The sequence below is a fragment of the Eleginops maclovinus genome, chromosome 18 (assembly GCF_036324505.1).
Source record: "Eleginops maclovinus isolate JMC-PN-2008 ecotype Puerto Natales chromosome 18, JC_Emac_rtc_rv5, whole genome shotgun sequence".
Classification (NCBI taxonomy): Eukaryota; Metazoa; Chordata; class Actinopteri; order Perciformes; family Eleginopidae; genus Eleginops; species Eleginops maclovinus.
The window spans coordinates 16,526,382-16,550,092 of NC_086366.1; the positions used below are offsets into that span (position 1 = coordinate 16,526,382).

Sequence of the window (23,711 nt, forward strand, 5' to 3'; positions counted from 1 at the left end):
CGAGTAGAAACGAGATGTTATCTCAAGAAAAATGGGAAGGTGTAGCTTCACTGATGTTCAGCTTTAATACAACATAAAAAGTCGGATTTACAAGGGAATGTGTTGCATGTCTGAGCAAAACCTGAGGAGATAGATTGCATTGTGTTATAACGCTGGAATAAATCTACTACACATAGTGCACCTCCAAAAAAAATAGCCTATCTATGTGTTTGCTTTCATTACGCAAAAGGTAAGGACTGGGTGCTGCAAGGGAAACTTGTGGGCGCTCCACAGATACACACATTACTGCTGTAATCCACTAATTGCTGCTGACTAGTGCAAAGTAACCATTGTAAAACAAACAATAATTTAAACACAAACATATTTATTCCCACAATTATTACAATGAACTTAACACACAAAGTTAAATGCATGAGACGATATGGACAATATCCCTCTGCTTAAACAGACTGCAGTACATTTCACATTAGGTCTGCACTTTGTATGTATTTATGTGCTTATGTTTGCAAGTATGTGAGAGACGGAACAAAAGAAATAAGAGTGGGAGAGTAAGCGGTCTTATCAGGGATGAGCAGGTCCAGCCCAGCCTTTTCAAGTGCACTAAAATGAAAAGAGTGCTACTACTGTACTGGCCTTCCGTTTAAAGCAGCCACCACCCACACATGGCCACAGAACTGGCTGACTTAAGACAGACAGTGATGATTTATTTTGTGGCTTACTGACCCCCTCTGCTCCGTTTCCCCATGTAACAAAAATAATCCTTGTTAAATGTACCAAATAAATTGAATCAAGACACAAATCATTACTTCACAAAGGAAGGTAAACATTTAAGGTAACTACTCAGGGGGGGGGGTGGAAACTAAACACAAAGGCCCTGTAGGTCAAACTTTGTTATACATTGAGAGCCTTTTGTTGACTGTAAAAAAAAAAAAAAGGGAACTGGAGCAGACTCAGAATACTTGGTATAAATGTTCCTACTGAGCAGCCAGTTTCCTTATGTTCATGATCAACCTCTTGCTGTAATCCAAATGATCAACGGGTTTCACTTCCATCACTGTGGCCTTGATCCTGGATTCATCCTGTCAGACAAAAGAAATGATAAATCTCATTCATATGACACATTAAAGGCCTGCAAGAGCTGCTTTGGGTGCGTCCCACTTGGTTTCAATACAAGCTGAAGTATTTAAAATGACAAAGAAAACAGAATGTATGCTGTATACTACAGAAGACCATTCACTGGCTGCTGAAAACAAACGTATTTAAAAATGTTTACTAAGGTAACTGATAAAGTGAGAAGTAGGGTCATCTTCCATTTCCCCTTGACACAGTGTTGATGAGACAGGTTTGGACTGGTATCTGAAAGTTGGTTGGCATTTAAATGAATGTTTTATGAAAAAAAAAGAGGCAGCTTTAAAGCCAGCACCAACTCCTCAGCTGTCTAGACAGGGGAAGGTCATTTCTATCAGAGCCATTATTCTCTGCATTTAACAGAGGTTACACTAATTTCTTCTCCATTAATCCTCTGCAGCTCAAGTGGGTGAAATGTAAATCAACTTCCTTTGGACTGGTGCCCGCATTCCTTTAGAATAGCCTGTTATTAATCTCTTTGCTTGTTTGGCATGATGCAAGAGAGATATGTACGGATTATAAACACAAAATAATGGAAGGCTTCAAACTCATGTGATATATTGTTTGGCTTTTGACTGTGGTATTAAATATTACATTTCACTGGTATTAGTATTCACTACTACACTTCAACCATCAGATGTGTCCCATCTTTAGGCCATGAGCAGCTTTGCCTTGCTGCTCTGCTGGGAGCCAATCCGGCACCATCCTGGGGGGGGACCAGGCTGTGTTGCTGTTGGCTCCCAGTGGAGCTGCGAGGCTCTGCTCCAGGCCAGCTCTCCATTTCGTGGTTGCTAAAACACTTTTGCCACTAAAAAGCAGATGGATTCATAATAACAGTGTAACAATATTTAAGATACATCTGATATTAAAAACCTTATACATTACCAACGTTATTCAAATATTCATCTTTAGAAAACAACCAATATTTTTGCCAAACATATTTCTATTGTACTTGTTGAATTGAAGGGCTCCTCCCTGTATATTAGGGAGCGCTTTTGTTGCAGCTCATTAATACAATTAGGATAATAATATTATTATTGTTTAATGTCATAATCTATTCTTATAATACAATCAACACATTATAAGGCAATGAAAATCCCAAATATTTTGTCAGTGGTCAGGACTGTGCCGGTGCTGCAGTGAAACGCCTTGAATGTTGAATATCAGGGTTTTTTTTAATCAGCGTCATCCTTTTGAGATACTTAAAACCGTTATAACGTCCAGACACTGCCTACAGGGACAAGTAGACCTTAATAACTGCACAGCAGCTCAGAGCTGCAAGCAGCCATTCCTGATATCAGGCAAGTTAGAGAAAGAATGAAGTGCTGAGTGGTTATATTTAAACGATTGGTTTTCCATGGCTACATCTACACGTTTATAGTAATAACGTCATTCATCCACTGAAATATGAGTGTAAAACCTACACAGCATCAAAAATAATAAATATTATAAATGCCAAAATTCAGTTTTGATATTGATAAGAGTGAAGATCACTTTATGCATCACACCCACATGAACCACACTTCCTTTGTTAAATACGAAGGTGATGAAGAGTGATGTGATTTAATAGCAGAAAATGGAATTAGGGGCACAGCTTTTAGTTCTCAATTGGACCCAATTGGAATTTTTTGTTCAGTGTGATGTCTGGCAGAAAGAAATTGAGCAATAAAAAGCTCTCATTTGATGTTGATACCAAGGTAAAAAGAATTCTGTGACGTTTCTGTTCAAAACGTGCCTGTTTATGATTTGCTTCCCTCCCTTAAGAACGTCTTAACCAAACTTCGAACGATGCTTCCTTGGGTCCCCAGCAATACACATATCGAAATCTAGTAGCAACCCCTAAGCAATGTATACGTTTTACTTGGTCCACATACCACACAAACATTGACTAAGATCAACTGCCCAGACTATCCAAGAGTGCCATTTCCTTGGCTTTTGAGAAACCTTGTGACAGAGTGTGTTTGATGCAGCAAAGGGCAGCAGGTCCGATACTCTCCCTGTGATGCAGCAGTGGACGGGTGCCATTAACTAGCTATGTCCAACATCAAGCATTGTGACAGCCCGGTACAATGGCTGGCTTGTAGCATTGAGGAGGAGAAAATAAACTGAGAGAGGGGCTGCAGGTGTCTCTGTTGAAGGTGTCTGGAGGCAGCAACCAGTACATGCTTGTAGCAGTGCCATTGGCAGTTAGGATGCTGAGCTGAATGTGACAGGCACAGTGGCCTCTTCTGTGGGTTGAAGGCGGATGCCGCCTCTGGCTAGGCTCCAGACTTCCTGCTCAGAGTCCCAGCCCAATCAATTCTTTTATGTGCATTCCTCAAAACAAGCCTTTATCTGTGTTGCCAACAGGAAATAGTGACAAGGACATATATGCGTGTCTTCTTTGTCCCCACCAGTCTTATAACTGGACATATTTTCTATTTTGTTTCAGCAAAAGGATTCAACTACAAAGCATGCTATGATGGCAAAAAACCTTCAGGCATTTTGTTCTGTTTTATTACCACTCCGGCTTTACTTACGTTATATGTTTCTAGCTTCACTCTGCTCCGGAAGACAAAAGTGTTGAAGTTGCCTTGTTGGAAGATTTCGTCAAAGGCAGCTTCGTTCTGAAAATTCAGAACATTTTGATTGGCTAAATTCTAAGAAAGTACACATTTAATCAGACATTAACTTGGACACAGTTTAAAGTAAAGTAGGTTTCTGATAACTGAAAAACATCTCCGTGAGTTTCTCAGTAATTGTGCCTGAAACAAGAAACACACAGCGGGTGTCTTTAACACAAATTTGCCATTGCAGAAGTGTGTGTGAGTGTGAATGCTCGGCAGTAACAAAGCCTGAGGTTTAGCTTGTGCCTTTGCCATTTTCTGAGGCCAGTATTAGAGATCTAGAATCTCACCGAGTCCTTGAGCTGCCCCAGGTAAGCTGCATTCTGGCCCAGAATGGCCTCTGCACTCTCCTGGAAGCACGTCACCCACTGGTTGTCAGCATAATCTGCAATGTTGGCCTGTAGGATTATATAAAAAACAAAAAGGTGAGTAAGTAGGAACAGAAGTTACACGCATAAGAAGACTTACATTAATGAACAAGTGTTTAGATTTTATAACACTTTAAGTGTTGCTTCATGATTGAATATGGTATGTTGACTTGACACATCTCTCCACTAAACATCCTCTAATTAGACAATATCCTGCAGGGAAGCCCAGCAACAGAGTCACATGTTTTCATTGTGCTCTTGTTATACATACTGTGGAAGCAAATTCACAGCTTATTCTACAGCTTGGGAAGAAAAACAATATGTCGACTTGTGAGTGGTACCAAAATAAAGAGGCTTATTTTAGATGCCAGGCTGCAATTTCTCCGGCTGCTGACTAAGTGTTTTTGCATCTAATGTTGTCATTTGTTTTATTTGTTCCTTCCAAATAGTTTGTGATCAAGCTTGGAAGAAAGAGCTCCCTGCATTTTTTTCTAAAATGATTAACAGCACAGTATGAAAAGCTGCAGCAATTAAACCGACACAGCTGTGATTTAAACACAAGTGTACAATATTAAATTGGTCTTCATTACCCTAGTAACAGAAACCAAAAAGTTGGCTTTAAATGTCTCTTAGATGTTAAAGCAGAGGGAGTGAGCCATAACGGGAGCGAGGGTCCTGAGTCCAGAATGAAGACAGTAAGTAAAGAGAACAGAAAGACAGGAAAGTGAGAAGGACAAGACGGATGATATGCATAGTCTCAGCAAATGCATGTGCTAAAAACTGACTAGAAAGAACATGCATCTACGTGCATGAGCATATACACGTGTGTGTGAGTGCCTGTGTGGCCCAGCTCCAAAAGTTTTAGGAAAGACGGTCGTGAGTTACTTACAGAGAGGATGAGGCGGTACTTGAAGTTGGGGAACTCTTTGTCGCACTTCTCGCAGCGGAACATGCCGTTGTGCTGGTCTACCACTTTTTTGTTGCAGTCTTGACTTGGGCAGGCCTGGTAAAGGCAGTTTTCCTTTCGCAGGTACACAATGGTAGCAATGCATGTGTAGTAGTCGGCCTAAAAGGGAATGTGAACAAGCAGAAATTCAATTTCAGTGCCAAATAATGTCCCTGGAATATGCTCTTACTTTATTTCTTGTCTCTCACAAAACCTTTTTGTTTTGTATGGTAAAAAAAAATATATATATACACACACACACACACACACACACACACACACACACACACACACACACACACACACACACACACACACACACACACACACACACACACACACACACACACACACACACACACACACACACACACACACACACACACACACACACACACACACACACACACACACGATACAGTCAGAAAGCAACATAAGTGTAGAAGAGGCACTCCCCACCAGAATCGAAATGGCTCAGAAAAAAATGCTAACTATTTATGTAGCTGCTGTGTTTGTTGGGAGCAGGCAAACTTTTGCAAGCACAAAAACTGCCTTCAGAAACATTCCTAGGCGCCATGGAGAACACCCAACCAGGAGACATGATTTTCACATTGGATAGAAATAGATGAAAACGATAAGCGGCTCTACAGCTCTGAATGTGCTGGGATGAAGGGGGGGAAAGGATTCAACATGTCAACAGATCAGCCGCTTTACCTCTCCTCCTCTGGAAGAGTTTCTCCGGATGGGCAGGGGTTCTGCACCTGACCGATAGTAGTTGCACACTAACAGCTCATTTTTTTGGACAGAGACTTACTACCGTCTGCATTGGCTCTGACAACAGAGACGAGAACAGCCCCCGCTCGCTTTGATGGAGGCTAAAGATGTCTGTTCAGGGTCAGGGAGCAGAGAGCAGGCCTGCCAGCTTCGTGCCATAACATCCAAGAACACCAAACAACCGTTTATGCAAATATGTAATTGCAATTATGATAACTGTGAAAAAACGGTCACAATCCTCTGCAAGTAGAGTTTCTACAAAAGGACAGAAAAAGCAAAAACTGGTGTGTTTTTAAAAATCTGAAAGCTTCAAACAATTGGGACCTGGTACAGAACAGCTTTCTCACTGCGTTTCGGCTTGTTGAGAAATCATGGCTGAGCAGTATGTTAAGCTATAAAAATAAAAAACTGTAACTCTTCTATCATTTAGAAATTAAATAAACATGAAAACATTGCTTAGAAAAATAAAACATATCACCAACCACCAGTGCTGACCATTTTTTCATTCAACCTTTGCCTTTTTTCCAGAAGCGGTACAATTAATCAAGTAAACACCATTAGTGTGTGACTGGGCTGCCTCAGCAGGAAGATGACAGAATAACTTGTTTTCAGTCCTTTACAAATGCGATGTCAAGCCAACAAGAGGAGGGTGACCACTAACTGTCAGAGGGGGCAAGGGGGCCATTCCAAAACTTGAGACTGTGACACAAAGAGTTTGTGACAGGCACAATTAATTGCAACAGACTTGGCTAAGGGGGTCTTGAGAGGCCTGACCCCCGTGCGCCTCTGTATGGGATGTCTCAGAGGGGCTGAGGACCGCCATGGCTCTGCTCCTTTGTCAGTACCGTGTGCTCTGATCACACGCCATGCTGAGGAGAAGTCCCCATAGCCCGGGGTCAAACCTTTCCTCCTGAACAGAAGGAAGCTAATGCCACGAGAAGCACCTCACCTGACAGGGGGCTAATGGTTACAGTCAGGATTTAGAGTATGGCATTGAAGAGAGAAAGTTATATAGGGCTGCTTTAGCTGTATAGCAGGTCTATAGATGGTAGGGTAGCTGAAGTAGCTCTACTAAAAGAGGCCGACTGACCATCAATGAGCCAATTACTATGGGTGATCGAGAACCCTGCAGTGTGGGCCATATAACAACATTTCGATTGCAACAAAACATATCTTTCACTGAGTTAAGACTTAACTGTTGCTCCAATTTAATCCATGCATTCATTTAAGGACTTATTGGCCCTCAAGTCTTCAAGCTTATAAAGAAGACAGTACAGCAAATGTGTTTAATTTGTGTCTTTATGTGGCCGATCATAATTGCTTTCATCTAATAATTGTCTTATCGTCCTAATCCCTCATACGTTGATGATTACTAAAGTGAAAAGCATGTTAAATGATTTTAAATTACACAAATTAAGATCTCAGCACAGGTCACATTGCAATTTATACACTTCTGTGAGCACCATTTCACTCAGCCGTTGAAATGAAGAAACGGGGGAAATTAAAGAACACGTATTACTTTACTTATCCGAGGGCCGTTATTTCATTACAGAGCTCAAAGAACAGAGCCTATGTAATCTCAGTAATCAATACCAGAGATAAATGTGACTTCCACCATGAATATAAACCGAGACTGTGAGAAGATACCCACAATACAAAGGGATTAATGAGAAGTAGATCGGGATCTGATTTTTAAGCACACATACCTGGTGGTTTTTACGAGTGAATGATTATCACGAAGATTCAGCCCACTGACTCTTGGCTCAAAGCCCTTTGCAAGGCTCAGCTATGAGTGACGTGTGAAGGTTGCACCCTAGCAGAGCTATATAGACAGGCAATGTGTACCGTGGGTTTTTAATAACAAATGCAGCTTGACTGTGAGCACTTTCATATTAGTTGTTTGGGATTCAACACCAGCCTTTTAGTTTGTCCTTGAATATCTTCAAAGAATCACCCTTGAATAACAATATGTCTAGGGTTACCATATCTTCAATGTTTGAGTGCATCAAGGCAAAGCAGAGCATGTGCATACCTTGTCTCCATGGCCCAGGTGCTCCGTCTTAACGTCAGACAGAGTCTTCCAGTTGGTGTTTCCTCCCCCGCTGCCTTTCACCTCTGTCAGGGACTGACCGTCCATGGCATGGCCCTCCTTGTCATACCTGTGAACAGATACAGGTCACTGCAGATGTGTCCCCAGTCACAGTCACCGAGTTCAGTTGTAGAACTCCTGCTGCTGATTACATTCTTTTTACATTATTTGTAGATCAGTTAGTTGTTGCGTCCATTAAATGTAAAAAATACTAAAAAACTTAGAGAAAGATAACAGGACACATGACATCACAATTACACCAAGCAAGCATAGTTGTGTTTAAATGATCTGAGTACGACTTTGGTACTACAATATCATGGAGGACCCAGAGAATCAGGATGTATACGTAGGATGAGTTTTCGTTTGAAACATTTCAAGCTATCTTATCAGTTGCAGACTGATTTCACTTCAAATGAATAATAAATCAAGTTATGGTACGAGCTCTGGATTAATAATGGGCAAAATATCAATCTATATTTATAATATGACACTAGATTACTGATGTGACACGTGATATCATGTCATATTTTGCATGTTGTCATATTGTAAACTTCTGCTCTAATTTCTGGGTTGCAAGTGCTGCGTTATAGTTAAATCATTTTAAAACCCACAAGTCATTGTATCCACCTTACAGATAGAATACACATTATTTATCAAATATCTCATTGAGTAAATGCTTTTATGAAAGCACCAATAGTCAACTGTACAATATTGTTGGAGGTTTTCGATCAAAAATATTTTAGATATTTGATACAATCTGTATCGGCCAGCCCCACCCTGAGGTTGGGGTTAGTATAGTCATTGGATTAACTCCGATAAAAACAAATTAGAGAACGCTGTGTTTCCACTTTAAAATGCTGGTATGTCATGGCCTGCCCTAGACTGCCGCTTTATTCATTTCTATTTATCCAAACCAAAGAAGGACAAAATACTGTTCAACTAACAGTCAGCTTTAAACACATGATTACAGGCGTCCATTTCTGTTTGTCAAAACAAGGATGGCTCAGCTGGGAGCAAAGGAGGCTGGGAAATTAATCAACAGCAGAGGGATGGATGAGCTGGCGAGGGTCAGTGCTGCTACAGTGATATCAAAAACCCATTTCCCCCCAATGTTCCCGGAAATTCAGGGAAGACAATAGGAAGAAGAAGAGTGAAGGCAGGGTAGAAGGAGAAGAAAGATGGGTTCAAGTAAACTGCAGTTGTGGGGGGGGCGGAACAACACGGTTTAAAATGGTCTCAGAGATCAATACAGCTTACTAATCTGTTGGCCACAAGGCAAGGCTCGGCACAATGGGGAGGTCGGGTTGTAAATATGGCAAGAGCATGCCTTGCTCCTGGAGGCATGACTAATTGAAAATATCCCCATTAACGTTTCAGACTGTCGCCAGAGCAACACACATCCTGCCAATGTCCCACACCTTTTGATAAATGTGAGCAATAGTTTATGGTAGCACCAGAGTCCCCACGAGTGAACCTGCACTGATTTGCTTTTAGGTTGGGAACTTATAAAAGGATATTCTAGGAAATCGAACAATGTCGAGATACCATTAGCCCTCAAGGCTCAACACCTTTCCAAGATTTTCCAGAGGAGAAAAAAATATTTTAAAATGCATCAACCTTTAAAAAAGGAAGGACTTTAAACTTTCAAGTCACCATTTTATAACTGCTCTGGACATCTGATTTGACAGATACCCAAAAAGGGCTGTAAAACACTCAATGGTTAAAAACTTGACAGCATACAGTTCTAAAACTACAGCTTGGATCACGGAGACAGCGTTCAGCAAAGGACACAGAAATGGAATAGTAGAGAGCGATCATAAAGCAGGAAACAGAAAAGGGACAAATTAGACCTGGCAGCAAAATGTGCAACAGTCGTGTGAAAGCAGGCAGATCCCCGCTCAGAGGAGCGAGGCTTCAGAGAGACAAACTATCTGCGAGAACACCAAGATAGATGACAGGAGGTTGGCAGACGTGCACGTGTTTGGCATAGACATGTCAAATGTCAGTTTCAATGAACAAGGAAAGTTAGGAGTAGAAAGGCGTCAAAGGAAGAGTCATAAGGGAATGCTGGGAAAGCCTCAGTAAGCAGTGTTCTCAGCTCCGGGACTTAAACTCTAATGCCTGGGCTGCAAATGGCAAACAACCTGCAAACATGATTATCCCATGTTGTGTGTGCATGGTATTAGCCACTTCATCTGAAGTGCGTAACATGTGGTCATACATTGAGCTTCCGGTCATTTAAAAACACACAGAAGTGTTTCTTTCTCCTCATAATGGACATATGACAGAATGCAATTGTAATATTATTTGTGTATGAACACTGTAATAAAAGACACCCTACACCCTAGGAACGTTCTGCATGCATCAGTAGAATCAACACCGTGTCACATAGCACTGCATAATAAATGTACAGCTCCGGAAAAAATTAACAGGCCACTGCAGCATTATCTGTTTCTCCGGTTTTACCATTTATAGATATGTCTTTGAGTTTAATGCGGGTTGTTTTTTTTTTAGGTTTTTCTGTATTCTATAAACTACTGACAACATTTCTCGGTGTTGGAATTCAACATACACTGGAATAGCTGCTATATATGTAGAGATAAAGATTTAAGAAACATTTGGAGTGGTCTCTTGTTCTTTTCCGGAGCTGTATCATGGGAAAAACAGAAAGCATAGTTAGGCCTAACGCTACAGTTTCTTTCTAGTAGAACTGGATTTAGTGCAGTTCTGGCAACTGAATACCCTGCTTGAATAGCAACGTATCTATATCTTAAGGAAAACAGGAATTGATCAGTTAGTTAGTTTATTGCTGGTTTATTTTTTATTGAGTGAGGCCAATGAGTGAAGGTACTATAGCATCTGGAGTTGAGGGCCCTCATTTTAAGGCTTCTTTGACACCGGTGGATGAAAATAAGTGAGAAAGCCACCAATTCCTGACTTTGTAAATCAGCTGCTACTTCAATTCAGCCAATAACTCAACCCTAGTAATTCAGTTATTGTGCCACCTGTTCTTAATCAGTACAGCACAGGGATATTTGGGTTAAAGTAGCAGTTAATTAAATACTGAGGCATCATGTTCACTAGATAACGGTGCGGAAGCTTGTTTGTTTCTTGGCTGACATAATTACTGCCACGACTATATGCTGCGGCCTGTAGAAATGATTAAGACAGACAAAATGTCAGCTTGGACTTATGTGACTAAATGAGTCTCTGGTGAATGTCTGAGGTTGACGGCGTCAAGCTTTGAGGATAAACATGACAAAGCGTGGTTAACAGAAAAGTCACAGCATGGGAAAAGGCAGCATGACCATCTCTAAATGTACTGTTGCCCCCTAATGGACAACTGCATATTCACAGTTAGATGGATGAAAGTGTGAATGTGAAGTCAGATTTATAAAACAGGGCAGGGGCACAAGCTAACAATGCATTAAAACCCCAGATCAACCTAACATCAGGATGATTAGAGCATTCTTATTTATAGAGACACAGGTTGGAGATTGCCGAGTGGCACCACTAATAAACTGCACGGTTGAAGATAAATCATCAAAAGATTAATTCTGAGTTCAATTTATTTGCTCCCTCATTTTGTTTTCCATAAGTCTCATCTTGGCTTATAGAATAATCATTAAGGGGCACACTGTGGACAGCTTCCATCCAGAGACCCAGACTGATCACCAGCAAATCAAAACAGACATTATGTATTCAACAGCTGGCAGTCTTCCAGTGAAAACAAAGCATTTGTCATCACAAGATTATCTGGTGATTTTAAGGCTGCATGAAAGAGATCATCTCTGCAATACAGCCGTAACTCAAGGCAATGACTTAAGAGTCTATTCTCTCCATCCTCTTCACAGCATGAGGCTGGCTGAGACACAGCTCCCAGACATGCTGCATAATGATCTTGTGTTCACCATGGTCCTCACACGGATGGAGCGTAATGAGTAAAGTGTGGCCACTTTCCTAGTGTGACTTTTAAACTGTTCATGCCTTAAGACCAGCAGGAACTCAGAGTCAAAAGAGGTCCATTTCTTCTAGTGCGGAGAATAAAGCAACACTTTATTATGGCAGTCTGTCCAAGTGAGAAGAGACTGAATGAACAAACATCAGTCATTAAACAAAAGAGCAAGTGATTTAAGATTGTATATAATTTAGCTAAAAGAAAGCTGTAGTGGTCCTGGTAACTGAGCATTTTCTATCACCACGCAATTTCAAAATAATTCCCTCACATAAGCAGCAGTAGATGGCATTCTGAGAAATGAAATAGAGTAAGAAAATGTATTGTAAAACGCCAGAGGCTGGTGCTAAAACAATCATCAAGAAATTACTTTGAGCCAAGGCATCTGGTTAAAGAGGCACATTTGAGCATATTTGACAATTTGCCTCTCTCACCTACGAAGTAGAGTCACATTTCACTGCTCTAATTATGAAGATCAGGTACTCTGATTTACAAATACTCAGCCTCATCCGTCAAGGCAGAAAAAGAGAGTGCACAAAACACATTTGAGCTCTATACAGTCTTTTATTCCTCAGCGCAGAGTAGGCCCTGGTTTTGGGAGGTGAATAAATGAAACCCTTTGGATGATATCGATTAGATCGCCACTCACAAATTCAGACATTTGCCATTTGCTTTCATGTCAGAGGAGAGGTAGAGCCTGTCTGTTTGAGTGGGATCTATAACGACGGATCAATCAGTGCTTCACAGTGCTGGGCGAAGTTAAGTATCAATCCTCACCGTGGACCATGAGAGCCAACCTGTACCACGTCTAACCGACCTAACAACATATAAAGCTCAACACCCCATACTGAGGAGGTGATGTCTTGGGTTAAAAACAGATTACATAAACAACAAAAAGTATGTTTTACCTCTGGCAAAAATACAGTGCATGATTAGCATTTTGATGTTTTTCACGAGGGAGAGGCAATCATTTAGGAAACAATGAAATCGAGGAACAGGCATGTTGATCCCAATAGAAGATGAAAGTGTCAGTCTTAAATGTTCCTCCATTTCATTGTTAAAAAACAACAGAATATCTTCGGGGAACAGTCGTATGCATTCAGTGTATTAGTATAATATCTTACGACTCTGTGTTTGGCTGCTGTACCCGAAATGACAGAGTACTTGTTATATAATCAAATAGAGTGCAATATCCATGACTGCACGGCCACAGACACTTCTGATTTGAAAGACAAAGATACAGTATCTTGGCCAATTTCCACTAAATCCAATGAGTTAAAGTCAAAACAAACATGGAAGACGTGTACACACTACACAACCGCACACAGATCAAGGCAAAAATAAATGCTATAATCAACATAATCACACAGAAATTAGTCTGGATTTCATTTCATCTGGAAAGGTGATTAGAGGAGTGAAAAAACACATTTCCACAGATTAAGTATGATTTCCATTTATATATAATGCTTCACTGAAGAAACCCCTCCCACATTGTGGCTAATGGGGGGAAACTAATCTTGATAATGAGAATCAGGGCATGCATTTTTGCAACCATTTAAATCCTTTGAGTTCTTCAATCCGAACAGTAATACTTGCATGCAATACACTCTCTTACAGCGGATGCAAGACACTAGTAAACCCCGCTGGCTTTAAATGCATTCCTTGTTTTGAACCTGCTATGAAAGCCTTCCTCATGGCTAGATAATTAAAGGAACACATGAGCAATCTTCTGCGCTGCTTTTATAAATGAACTTTAGGCCCACTTACCAGCCTCTCAGCTTATATGCCTCGGGGATGTCTGGGTTGATCATCACGGTGCTGCTAAAGGATGCAGAGAGGGAACGGCCTCCAAAGTCTGAAAGCTTCGCCCCCTTAACAGCTATAATGGGCTGACCAGAGCCTTCAAACTTCTCTGCCTACAGGAAACAAAGATATAAGGACATTCGTCAAAACTTTTGTAATACTTGTATTCATCTGGATTTCATTTCACATCAACGTTTTGGTACCGTGTACGAGGTTAAGAATCTTGTGGTACTGTGAGGCTGTACTATGAGCTAGCTAACATGCTGATGAATAGCAGGTATAATGCTAACAGTGGTCACCATCTTAGTTTAGCATATGGTTTGCTATTTAGTTTTACAGGTTTTTGGTCATAACCACACAATTTGACAAAGTGAAATGTTGACCTGAAGGTGACAGTAAACGAAGAATTAAGGAATCACTACAATTTATCCAATCGGAAACATGACATCTGTTTCAATGCAATCCATCCCAAAGTAAGATATTTCATTAAACTAGTAGAGCGGTTTAGGGATGGCAGAAATGTGACAGATTAATCATCTGCGTACTATGAATATTAATCTATCCAATAGTTATTAATGTATCTCGGTCAAAAGGGGGGGACGAACTGAGATACCAAAAAAGCAACTAGCTTTGCCATCCTTCGAGCACCAAAGATATGAGCTATAAAGTCATGTCCTATCAGTTCAGGTAGAATGGTTTTGAATAGATGTTTAAAAAAAAAAGTCTTAACTTTGTTTCTTAGGTCTTCATTGCTATTGACTGTAATAACCTGAGGACATCAACTGAGAAAAAAAATGTACAGAAAGGAGGGTGCAACAGTACAGCCTTCAGAGAAGGGGGATATTTTCAACACTTGCTTGGCATTGTTGTTTATGTGCTATACATCTCGTATACCTCAGCCGGTCCCTGTGGAAAAGGGGTATGTGTCGACAAAACAAACAGTGAACACTGTGCTTCTTGTCAGGAGAGGAATGGCGGCCAACTCCACACAGTCCCCGTGAGCCACAGGTAAAAATCAACTGCAAGGGCAGTTACTTTCCAGTCAACAAATCCCACCTTCATTTAAAAAATGTCTGTTTTTCTAACGAGTGGCCAGTTATCAGATAATGCATTGAACAACCATTTTAACTAAACACCAAAGAGCTGAACATTATGGAGATGTATAAAAGGTGCAGGCTTGTACATCACTATTTGAATGTGTGATCCAGCCTACAGTTGAGCTTCAGGCATTTATAATAAATAGTTGTTCTCAGATGATGATTCACATTTGGAAAGACAAGTTCTTTGATATTCATTTTCACCACCTATTTTAAACGTGTCTACCCTATAACACTTTTCCCCCCCCGTGTAATAACTCACCTCTTCTCCCCACAACGTGACAGTCACCACCTTCCCAGACATGTCCATCAGGTTGAGCGTCCTCTTGGACACTTCTTTGTTGGCCTTGGTGGTGAGGCGGGTCACATCATCCACACTCTTGCACACGCCAATCACGTCTGTAATGAAAGAATGAGAATCAATGCATTGACAGCAGGAGGGTTTTCGTTTAAAAAAAAATATGATACAATTGATTCAGTTTTCCAACCACTTATCCAATTGTCCACAAATATACATATCATAAATATTGGTTGTGGTGTTTAGGCCCACAGGTCACTCTAGGTCCCATGGCTTCCGGCCAAATTGACTCAAGGGAAATAAGTGATTCCTTCATTTCAAATAAGGTGTGAGGTCACTGGCCTGTGTGCCAGGCACTTGCATCCATAATGTAAAAGAGAATCTATTAAATAGGCTTTAATTGTTTTTAATGAACATTATCAAGCATCATTTATGGACTAATGCACTCAAACGTGATATATGCAGAGGCAGTTGTCTGTAAAAGGTATAGAGTAGAGTGGCATCGCCAACTTTACAATCTTCTATAAACCCCACCCCTACTGAGTAAAAGGATTTCAAATGAAGAACCATGAACAAACTTTAAAGTTTGACGTCGGGTGGTAAGCGGTAGAGAATTACTCTAGCAGCAGTACAAACCGCAGTCCTTATTAAAAGAATTACAAGCCGTCCCTAATATTACTTCATTTTACCTGTGACAGCAGGTTCTCATTTCCTCATCGGCTCCGCCATAGGGCCCAAAGTCAATCTGCACTACAGGCTATTACTGTCATCAGCATTATTAATACCACTTTTATCCCTCTGCTAGTACGCTGTAATTATCTCAACCTCACAGAATATCCGGCTCTACGTTCAGCCACAAACTCTATCCTTCTGCTTAGTATAGCTTATTATGAGGTGCTCGGGAACACCTCAGTAGGAGCTGGGCTCTGAGCTTGGCTGGTTTAGTTGAGCTTTTCACATTACACCAGTGCTTTAGAGAATTAAGATTTTTTATTTGATGTTAATGCCTCCAATAGTCCGAGCCCTTTGTGAAAGGGGGATAATGTGCATTTACACACATAGAAACGGAAGACACAAACATTAGCTACCTGTAGTTTGTTGCCCTGTTCATTCACTAATGGGTAAGGGTTTAATGCTCCCCCACGCACCGTGTTATTTAGGTCTGCTCTCTGTGCATTAGTTTAGGGCACCGAATACATAGGGTTTACAACGTCCGAGTCATAAACCTTACACAGTGTGCAGTAGAGCCTGAAAAGTTTCTCCAACACAGAAGTCCATATACTGTTGTGGTCTAACTAACTGCTGGTAAAAAATATTTGACAAAGTAAAAGGAAACTTTGTATAGGGGGAGGGGCCAGGTAAGAGGAATAAAAGGGGATCAATAAGGAGAAATCCTTACTCAAGCCTGTTCAAAAAATATAAAAACTATAGTGATGCGCGGGCTGGCCCAAAACCCGTGGGTCCCGCGGGCTAGCCCGTGGGTCGGGCGGGCCGGGTTGTTTTTTCCGTGGAAAATGCGGGTAGCGGGCGGGTCGGGTAAAAATCGCAATTATTCCAGCTATTATAGTTATATGTATCCGTTCATATGCTTGTCTTTTGTGTAAGGATAAAATGGGGTTTTCTCCCTCTCTTCCCGCTCCGTCTCATGCACCGCACACAGGCAGCACGTCAGAAGGCAGCATTGGCTCATTGGTATCTTTTTTTTTTTCTCCCATTTTCGCGGGTTGGGTCGGGTTGGGTTAAAAAATCAGAGCGTAATTTTGCGGGTCGGGCGGTGCGGATTGGCTGTCACGATGGGTTGGGTTGGTGCGGGGGTTAAAAATCCTTAACCCGCGCATCACTAGTAGGCTAGTTTTATTCAACATCTTACATGGGCTGCTTTTAAATGTTTTATTCAGCTGTTCTCTTTGTTACAGTACTCTGGGGTTTTAAGAAACTTTCACTCATTTATTCCATCCACATTCTCCCTCTATACATATCTAGAAGCACCTACAATAATTACTAACAGCCAAAATAAATGTGCTTAGATTTCTAAACCAAACTCCTTTTAGACATCAGGATGGTCTGTATTTGTAATAGTTTGCCATGTCTTTGTATATGTAGTTAGGGCTGCAAGCTGCATTTGTCATATAATACGGAGTGATGAAGAAACTGATGGAGGGGTTCAGAAATGTCATTATCACTTGTACTACTTACCAACAATGGCATCCTTTTCCCTGTTCTCCAGCTCACCGATGGATACAAAGTCGCACTGCACCATGGGAACATCAGAGGCGTCTTCACAGGGGATGATGCTGGACTCTCCATTGAGAGTCATCTCATAGTCATTCTTCACTGATGTGTACTGCTTGTTGGCAATCTTCAGGGAGCCCTTGGAGACGTAGTAGACCTGGCCCGTACAGATGGATGAACCACGTGTTAATCACAGATCTGGGGAGCATTTCACCCGACTGAATGGTGCAAACAAGATACAAATTCAGACAGTCGGGGGGGGATCAACATACTCTGGCAAAGGATCATAAGCTGCTTATTGTATGGGCACAGTGAAGCCAGATGACTCATTCTGAGTCTCTGTGGTTTTAACTCACAGAGTACTGGCAGCTGTTGATAGAACAGTGTGCGGCCAAATCCGTCTTAAACATCAATGTGAAAGACAGTTTAAAAAGATAATTAGGACTGGGGATGGATATCAAAAACCCCTTATTAAACATCCCACAGGGCTGAATTATTAGAGATTGTATTTTTGTTCAGGTCCAACATCACTGGTTCTTTTGTTGGTACTTTTGATCTCATTTATTATCACACTGCAGCATCTCCTCTGCTCCGTGTTGGGGCTGAGCTTCTCCAGCTACGCTTATTAGTTGCAATAAATCCTCAGCAAGTATAAACGCCAATACCTAGTCAATACACTTGTTGAAGAAAAATTACCATAGGACGGCGATATTTGAATTTGCTCTGTTGGCAGTCTCTCATTCAACACTGCTATGTTTTCTATAGGCACAGAATGCTAAGCTCTGCTAACAGCTAATTGTTACAAACAAGCTAAAACAAAAGCTTATTAAAAAACAATTATTCACTGATGAAAAAGAACCAATGAACAGTACTAATATTGATTGAAGCCTGATGCTGCCCATCCGTAATAAGGACACGATGAATAATTATCTGAAGTAACGTCTCACCTTGCCAACTTCAACAAGGGTGAAGAATTTGTCCACCTCTTGGTTGAAACCAGTCACTCGAATCTCTCCCTGAAATCAAATATAAAACTTGATTAGATTATTAAAGTAGGATTACAAACCAATAACATTGTGTTGCCAAGTCAAGATAACATAAACAACAACAGTGGGACCACAATAACACTTACACTCTCATCCACCATCTCCATGGAGAAGAGTTTGCCATCCCCACGAGAGTTGCTCCACGTACGGATGCCGCTCTTGTTGGTAATACGAGCGCGGACGGTCCACCTAACGGACAGGGAAAAGGTTCATTGTTAGAGTATTTAAAGCACAACATGGACCAAGAATGCATTAAATACATCCTGGATCCGGACCACTATTGATGTTTGAGGCCTAACTAAAATCCATATAGGATCTGATAATACTATTATGACCAAGAGTTCTGCTAGAGAGGACATTAACATTTTACCAGATAATCTAAAAGGTGGAAAATAAAGTTGTAGTGCTCACTAGTGGACATATTATGTAGACACGGATTGTTTTTGTGTCGTTTTTGTTATAAATGTACGCAGGAAATGTTTTGTTACTGTCGGAAACATAAGGAAAACAACCTGTTGTAAGTTCCTACTGTATTAGAAACATACTCACTTGGACTGATAAGGGTTGAGGCTGGCGATTGGCACCACTTTGGAGCTGCCCCCTGGAGTACTGGGCATATTGGATGGGTTCTTTTTCTCAAAGTCTTTATTGAAACCTCTTTGCACTGTTGGAGGAATCAAGAAAGAAAGAAATGATCCATGAACAGTAGTGATGGAGAGAAATCAAAAGAGAGGCACATACATTATTCAACAGAGACAAATTACAAAAATCCAATTTCTTTGGATTGCAACTGCTCGATCAATGTAATTATCTCACTTCACAAGGCAAGTTTCAAAGAAAAGCCTAATGACTTAAAGCAAATGTATCACGCCAGCCAGAGGAGAGACTCCAACAGGAAACAAAAATCTTGTCATGTGGAGTTGTCGGCGATGTGTGATCCTGCATTTTGGTATGAAGGATGATTCACATTTTCACAGAATCAGGGCAGAGTGTGAAACGCAATAACAAGCTGTAGCTGCTTTTCCTCAGTAGAGCAGTGCCGCCTGACTGAGATTTTCCGTTTGAACAAGCGCTGCACATTTGATTTGTGTGCGTCTCACACGGAGGATTAGAGTTCAAAGTGTCCACTTAAGTCTTCCCACTTTGCCAACCACTGCACTTTTGGTAATTAAGCCCCCAGATCAACCAGCACACACAGAGAAATAACAATAACTGTGCTGATGAAGAGGATGCTTGCCATAACCTCAATTCCCACATGGGAGATTAGAGGGATGAATACCTGCTATGGCACACTAGAAATACAGCAAAACCCCTCTGACAGCTGGATTGCACCTCTCTCCTGCTCCAAGTTATTTGCGATGCTGTGATCCAGTGTGTATCTTTGACATGAACACATTTGAAACAAAAACCTGTTGGCTAAAATAAACTCTCCGGGTAGTTTCTGTTGCTTTGCATTTGTTTGTGTATTCTACTGTGCATTAAAAAAAAGAAACAATGATTGACATAGAAACGGCGAAGCACAGATACAGGCTCATAGTTCTCAAGTTTAGGATAGGAAGCATTCACAAGAAAAGACGAGCTCTGGAGAATTGTGTCAATAACACCGTGAAAACAATTCAAGAATGCCAAAAATGTTTTTCAACAGGGCTGTCAAGATGACTTTTGTCCAGTAAACCTTCGGGTCACTCAAATTACAGAAAGCAGCAGAGAAATGCTGCCACCTGGTGTTAACTTTATGAAGTACGTTCACAACAATTTCAGAAATGATGGCCCTTTTTAATTAATGTTCCAAAAATGAACATCAAAACGTCTGCTCACCTTCATTTTTATTTTGCTGCATTAGCGGGGCTCGGATGTCAGAGCTCGATGCTGGCTGTGGTCCTTTGGGTTGCCCTGCATGGAAGATTTGACATTAGGATAAACCTGCAGTAAAATTATGACCAATTATACACAACTGTAAATTGAACTCACTTCAAAACTGCTCCAAGACAAACATTATTACTCAGTAAGTAGCAGATATCATTATGAAACCTGTTTTGAAGGCTTACCATCAGTGTAAGGAGTTGGGTCGCCTATTCTGCCAGCAACATCTTCAGCAGGCTGGATGACCTCGATTTCCAAAATGATCACAACCCGTCTGTAATAAGAAAACATTGTAAGCTGAAGAAAATATCATTTTTTCAATTTACTTCTGGAAGATAATTATTAAATATGTTTAAAATAATCAACACAATTATACAGGCAGTGAGCAAAATCTTAATATGAAAACAAGACTTCTCTAAAGAGTGCATACCGTTTATCCTTCAGTATATTAGTCACATGTCTCTTGAGTATGCAGATGCAGTTCGGGGCCAGTAAGTTGTCCTCGACCATGAAGTTCAGCTGCGTGGAGAGCATAAAGGCTGCAGAGGTATACAACAGTGAGAAAAGCAAAATCAGACAGCCAGACAAGGATCATTCAACTAAGGGAAATAAGTGCTCCTTAAAACAGGCAGTCTTTAACCCCATCCGATGTCCAACGTTCAATAAAGCAATTCATTGGAAACCACTAGGGGTGTAACGATATACTATTCGTACCACACATGTGTACCGAACAAATATGTGACCCGCTCTATCGAAATCAGTCGGAAGTCGCAATGGCTCATTTCCAGATACACGTGGATTTGAGAAAAAACCGTGGGTTCAGGTGTTAAGTCTGATTTTAAATAAACAAAGTATTGGCTTTCAGAATATGAAACCTTTATTGCCAAATTCACATGATAAACACATTTTTGAAGCTTTTAAAGGGGAAGATGACAAGCCTTTGTCAACTTGCACTCTGCTACTACACAGCTCTGCTGGAATTTGCCGCTGCACCCCGTTGCCAAGCAACGCTTATTGTTTAGGTGTCCTTTGATAAGCAGGCAGTCATACCATTAGCTATAACTAGCTAGATCTGATCGATATGGACATAAACGCGAGTGAAGTATAAACTGACGCGAGAGAGAGAGGGATCAGTGATCAGGATCAGCTGCTGCTGACAGAGAACACGCAGCTCCGCCCGATCACCTGCAGCTGAACACACTGCTGCTGTAACACTATCATTTCCCAATTTGGGATCAATAGAGTATCTATCCATCTCTCTATCTATTATTCAGTCACAACAAAACATTTTAAAAATGTCATTTTGTGTTAGATATCACAAAGTTTGGTAAGGATCAATATCTGCTTATTTGTATTAATGTGATAGGAAATGTGTACTCTAACATGCATACATAAACAGGGGGGGGGGGGGGATTGAACTTACAGGACAGTGTGTGCACTCCATCACTCATCATCACCCGATAGCGAGCTGGACCATTTCCTCCATCAATCTTGCGAATGTTCTGAAAGGGAATAAACAAGTAAAACCATTCAATATGAAATACAGAATGGCGCAATAGGATTAGAATTGTTTTTTGGGGGAGCGAAGCCGAAATATAAAAATCTATTATATGTGGAGTGATCTCAAAAAAGACATTTGGAGAACTCTCATCTGGAAATGATGTTGTCCTGAACGGAACAAGGACGACAGAAATATTTATCAACTTCAGAACAAAACAATAAATAAAAAGCACCTATCCTAATCTACAGCCAACTCATTAAAATACCAGACTCCTCTAAAGTCTTTGTTAAACACATCAGTAACAACCTTAAAGGGGACATCATGTCACATAGAGTCAATTTACCATAGCCAGAAATCCTGAGCATCCTGGAATTATTAATTACTGTTTGGCATTGAAAAACACCTAAGAATTTAATCAAATGGACCGAGTTATCACCACAGCACACAAAACCATTGGCTTCATATTTTCCCAGGACTGGATTATATATACACACAAAAGAGTATCATACAAATCAAGACATATTACTCTTTCCACCGTGAGTTTCATGGTCTTAAAAAAGTTGGCCTCATTGTAACAGTATTTTTTTATGCATAGCCGTTTGGGAACAAAAGAAGACCAGCACATTAATTGTGTCTGGTGTGATTCGTGTTTAGTCCCATGTATTTCTTTTGTAAATCAAACTCGTATAACGTCTCATTCAGTGAATATAATCATCATGTAAAAACCGTGAGTTCCATTTGTTGTTGCAGTGCCGCACCTTTGAGCTGACATTTATATACTGTATGTTCAATTGGGAGTTGTGCATCATGGTCTAAACATGTATAAAAGTCTTAAAAAGGATGAAACACCGACAATGACACATTTTGGTTTTCAGAATGTTTCCTAAATCTGATTCAGAAAGGCACCACCGTTTATCAAATGGCGGAGACAATGGGGTTAGTGTGAGTGTTATTAATCTCAGCTAATTCAGTAACACTTACGTCTGCAGTCCGATGCAGTGTACAGGCAGTAAGGTTAACAACACAGTGAGTAATGAGGTTTTTTGTTACTCACCACCAACTGAAGCACTGCGTCGTTGCTACCTTTGCTGTTGGATAGAGCCTGGGGGGAAAACAGTTAATTAACGCAAACTGCATCAGTTTAGCCATCTGTTGCCGAGTTTGAGAAATATCAACATTGCTAATGTTGCATACTGACGTTGGTTAAATCACAACATTAGCTCGTAATGGAAACAAATGAGTGCTGGCTAGCTTTTCCAACTGAACAAATACTGCAATTAAAACTGCACAAAACCATCTTACAAATATTTAAGCTTCCGTTTTCAAAACTAAATGAACCTTACCTCTATGGCACCCTCTGAGAGTTTCGTCATGACTGCGAGTAGGTAATGTGGATACAAGAGAAAATGTACTTAAATGTTTGCTCCAAATCTAAGCTTCAGCCACTGACAGTAACTGGGTGAATTGCGTTGGTGGCGCCAACAGCTAGGACAAACGCGCGAAGCTGCAGCAGTTTCCGCTTCCGTTCACAGATCTGACGTCAGTTTGCATTCTGTCAATAGCGTGAATCCATCGACCTGAAAACACTGTAAAACTGACCGGGGACCAGCTGTATGAAAGTCAGCGCCAAACATAACGTGACGTCAGGCGCTTACCAGGATGCGTTCACAGCCAGAGTAAAAATGGGACACTTTAGACTACACCATAACTCATATTCGTAAGGATGTAAAGTTGACATCCTAAATATGATTTATTTTTGTTTATTTTTGTTGATTCATAACGTAACAATTATTGGATGTGTAAAAATGTATTGTTTACATGTGCAATTTCCCGGTTTTGTCAATATATGAGTTTCAACATTTCAGATTAAAAACAACGTTTAAGAAAACTGTAAAACGTATAACCTTGACATGATGTGATTCAAATCAATTCTATTTCTCAAACCAATTAGATGACATCTTTCAATTTTACATACAAAACGATGCAGCAATGCTCTAACATTTGC

General features: G+C 40.7%; 1 protein-coding gene across 1 annotated transcript; it reads right to left on the minus strand.

The window, feature by feature from the left end:
* Positions 1–347: 347 nt before the first annotated feature.
* rpa1 (replication protein A1) lies at positions 348–23,191 on the minus strand. Its single transcript, XM_063907502.1, has 17 exons — positions 23,050–23,191; positions 22,761–22,808; positions 21,629–21,707; positions 20,636–20,744; positions 20,391–20,479; positions 20,161–20,235; positions 18,892–19,006; positions 18,429–18,531; positions 18,244–18,312; positions 17,261–17,453; positions 15,029–15,165; positions 13,634–13,782; positions 7,855–7,981; positions 4,992–5,168; positions 4,025–4,132; positions 3,648–3,734; positions 348–1,079 (listed from the first exon to the last, which is right to left on the minus strand). The coding sequence occupies exons 1-17, from the start codon at positions 23,077–23,079 to the stop codon at positions 975–977; spliced, it is 1,800 nt and encodes a 599-aa protein (XP_063763572.1). The 5' UTR covers positions 23,080–23,191; the 3' UTR covers positions 348–974.
* Positions 23,192–23,711: the final 520 nt, after the last annotated feature.